Genomic DNA, 2,305 nt, shown 5'->3' with positions numbered 1-2,305 from the left:
GGAAATAATATATTTGGTATAAAACCTCACAATCAACCGTTCCTACTGCAACACCACAGGGCTTGAACTAAACATAAAAAACAGAGGCAAGTATATTGGCTTTTGATGGTTTGTTTTTTCTTGGCAACTTTGGAATGAGGATAACTGAGTAGAATKTATAGTCCAATTAAGGATATTAATGGCTTTTTTCGTATAGTCCATGATTTAGCACTTCGTGAGAAATGAACAGTAAGTAAAACTCTAAATCACAAACGTTTTCTAATCAAGTCTTGGTGGATTCTCTCCCAAAACACATGTTCTCCAGTCTATGGCTGTCCCGGGGAACTCACTATGGAGGCTGCTTCTCTGTGCGTATTTTGCGCTCACGGTCGGAGCGGACTGCGAGAAGGACTGTGCGCTCTGCCTCAACCGCATACTGGGACAACAGACGGCAATTAACACCCTGGTAGGTCAACAATTAGTACATTTTGGACATGTTTTAATTTAAATGTTTTTAAAGTAAATTAGCTGGGTGCTACTTTTTCCGCGTCACTTTTTCGTGGGAAGGATTACGCAGTAGGCTACCCACCTGTTTATTTTTGTGATTTCAATGTTAGGCAATGCTGTGTGAGGTGCATGTATCTTTGGAACACGACTTTATTAAGCTCTTTTTCATTTATTTTGATGCAGGCAGGCAATTAATGTAATAACAATTAAAATAGGAAACCCATCATTTTAACTGCATCAATATGAAATGTCATAATAGTTTCGTTTGAATTTTTTATGTAGGCTACAACTTGTGTTGTTGGTCTAACTGGTGACAACATGTAACCTCGAGACATTTTTTTGCACCCATTATTCAGTTTTTAAAATTACATGAGTAGGGTAGTAGGGGGTAACTCCCCCCCCCCCCCTTGTAATTCCATTAAGACCCCCAAAATGTCATCAAATTATTTCCCCAACACTTTCCCTGGCTGGCACTGTTCTTGTTGAACAAAAATATCCTCTGTGTCATCATTTTGGAGATATTTCAACAAAAGGATTTTGTGGTAAGTTGATCAATTTTTTGTAGTTGTAGATATATTCCAATGAAAATAGATCTATATATATATATATATATATACAAGTAGGAAAGCCTTAAATAATCAACTTGTTTAGAGAGAAAAATGTAGATATTCTTTTAGTAAAGTAGTAATATGTTGGATGAGTGTGTTGGGGGCAACTCACCCCCCCCCCCCCTTATGGTTATGAATGTGTTTCTACCTGTCATTTAGACAATGACACTAGCCCAGTTAGCGCTAGTTTATGCTAACTTGCTAGCTAGCAACTTCTCTAGCAGTAAATGCTAGCCAGCTAACTAGTTAGCATAAGATGCTAGGAGTACTAGCTAGCAACCTTACTACCAGATCATCTGAGGTAAAGTACATAAAAAAGATAACGTAACTTAATTTCAGTGGTAAATGTTTCCACTAGTTACTGATAGCTTTACAGTTAATGCAACTTTATAGAATTTTAGCTGTTTTACACAGCATTTTATGTCATATAGATAGATAGCTTTTCAAATGATATCTCTCCCATTGTTTTCAGTCACAGGTGGGGACTGGATTAGGTGTAGGCAGTGCAGGAGGTGGGCTCATGAGTTGGGCTCCAATTTTACTGGGGATAGATTTATTTGTGACCTACAGGTACAAATTAGAATCGTGCAATAGCAGAGCATAAGAGAATTGCTACACTGATCAATGTTACACTGAGTTAATTAGTTAAGTTATTGTTATTAAATGTTATATTCCAATGTTATTTAATGTTATTATTTATATTCCATTCCAATATTATATTACACTTTTTTTTTTTTATTATGAATTAAAAACAACTATTAAAAACCTTTTGCTCCTGAATGTAATTTTAAAGACTGCTGGGATTTAAAATCTTGCATTATTAAAATCATATTTAGTGAAACTGTACATAATGGGTTGTAAGGAAAAGGACCAACACAGAAAGAACAAAGAAAAGTAATGTTCAGGTGAGTTAAAAAGAGGGACTTCCATCAAATCTCCTCATAGTGCGGATATTAATGGTGACATGTATTATTTTTTTATTTTTTATTTTTTTTATTAGGATCCCCATGAGCTGTTGCAAAAGCAGCAGCTACTCTTCCTGGGCTCCACACAGCACATGAAACACAATACATACTACCTGTCTCTTATACACATCTAGATGTGTATAAGAGACAGCCTGTAGTCAAAGTATGACTGAATAGCCTACATTTTCCAAACTTCCTATTATAAGCTACAAGGTCAAATAAATCTAAGGAATATGAATTGCGTCA

The 2,305-nt window shown here is 35.8% G+C and overlaps 1 protein-coding gene across 1 annotated transcript in view; it reads left to right on the top strand.

Moving 5' to 3' along the window:
• The first annotated feature begins 241 nt into the window (after window positions 1-241).
• The window catches only part of LOC111957054 (proenkephalin-A-like), a 6,715-nt gene continuing 4,651 nt past the window's right edge, over window positions 242-2,305 (top strand). Inside the window, exon 1 of the mRNA XM_023977776.2 lies at window positions 242-445. Coding sequence (XP_023833544.1) covers window positions 308-445 — 138 coding nt within the window. The 5' untranslated portion in view covers window positions 242-307. The remainder of the gene's footprint in view (window positions 446-2,305) is intronic.

This window comes from Salvelinus sp. IW2-2015, linkage group LG32 (genome assembly GCF_002910315.2).
Source record: "Salvelinus sp. IW2-2015 linkage group LG32, ASM291031v2, whole genome shotgun sequence".
NCBI classification, from domain to species: domain Eukaryota; kingdom Metazoa; phylum Chordata; class Actinopteri; order Salmoniformes; family Salmonidae; genus Salvelinus; species Salvelinus sp. IW2-2015.
Note: the sequence above shows the minus strand (reverse complement) of the source record. Positions and strands in the feature narration are given on the sequence as shown.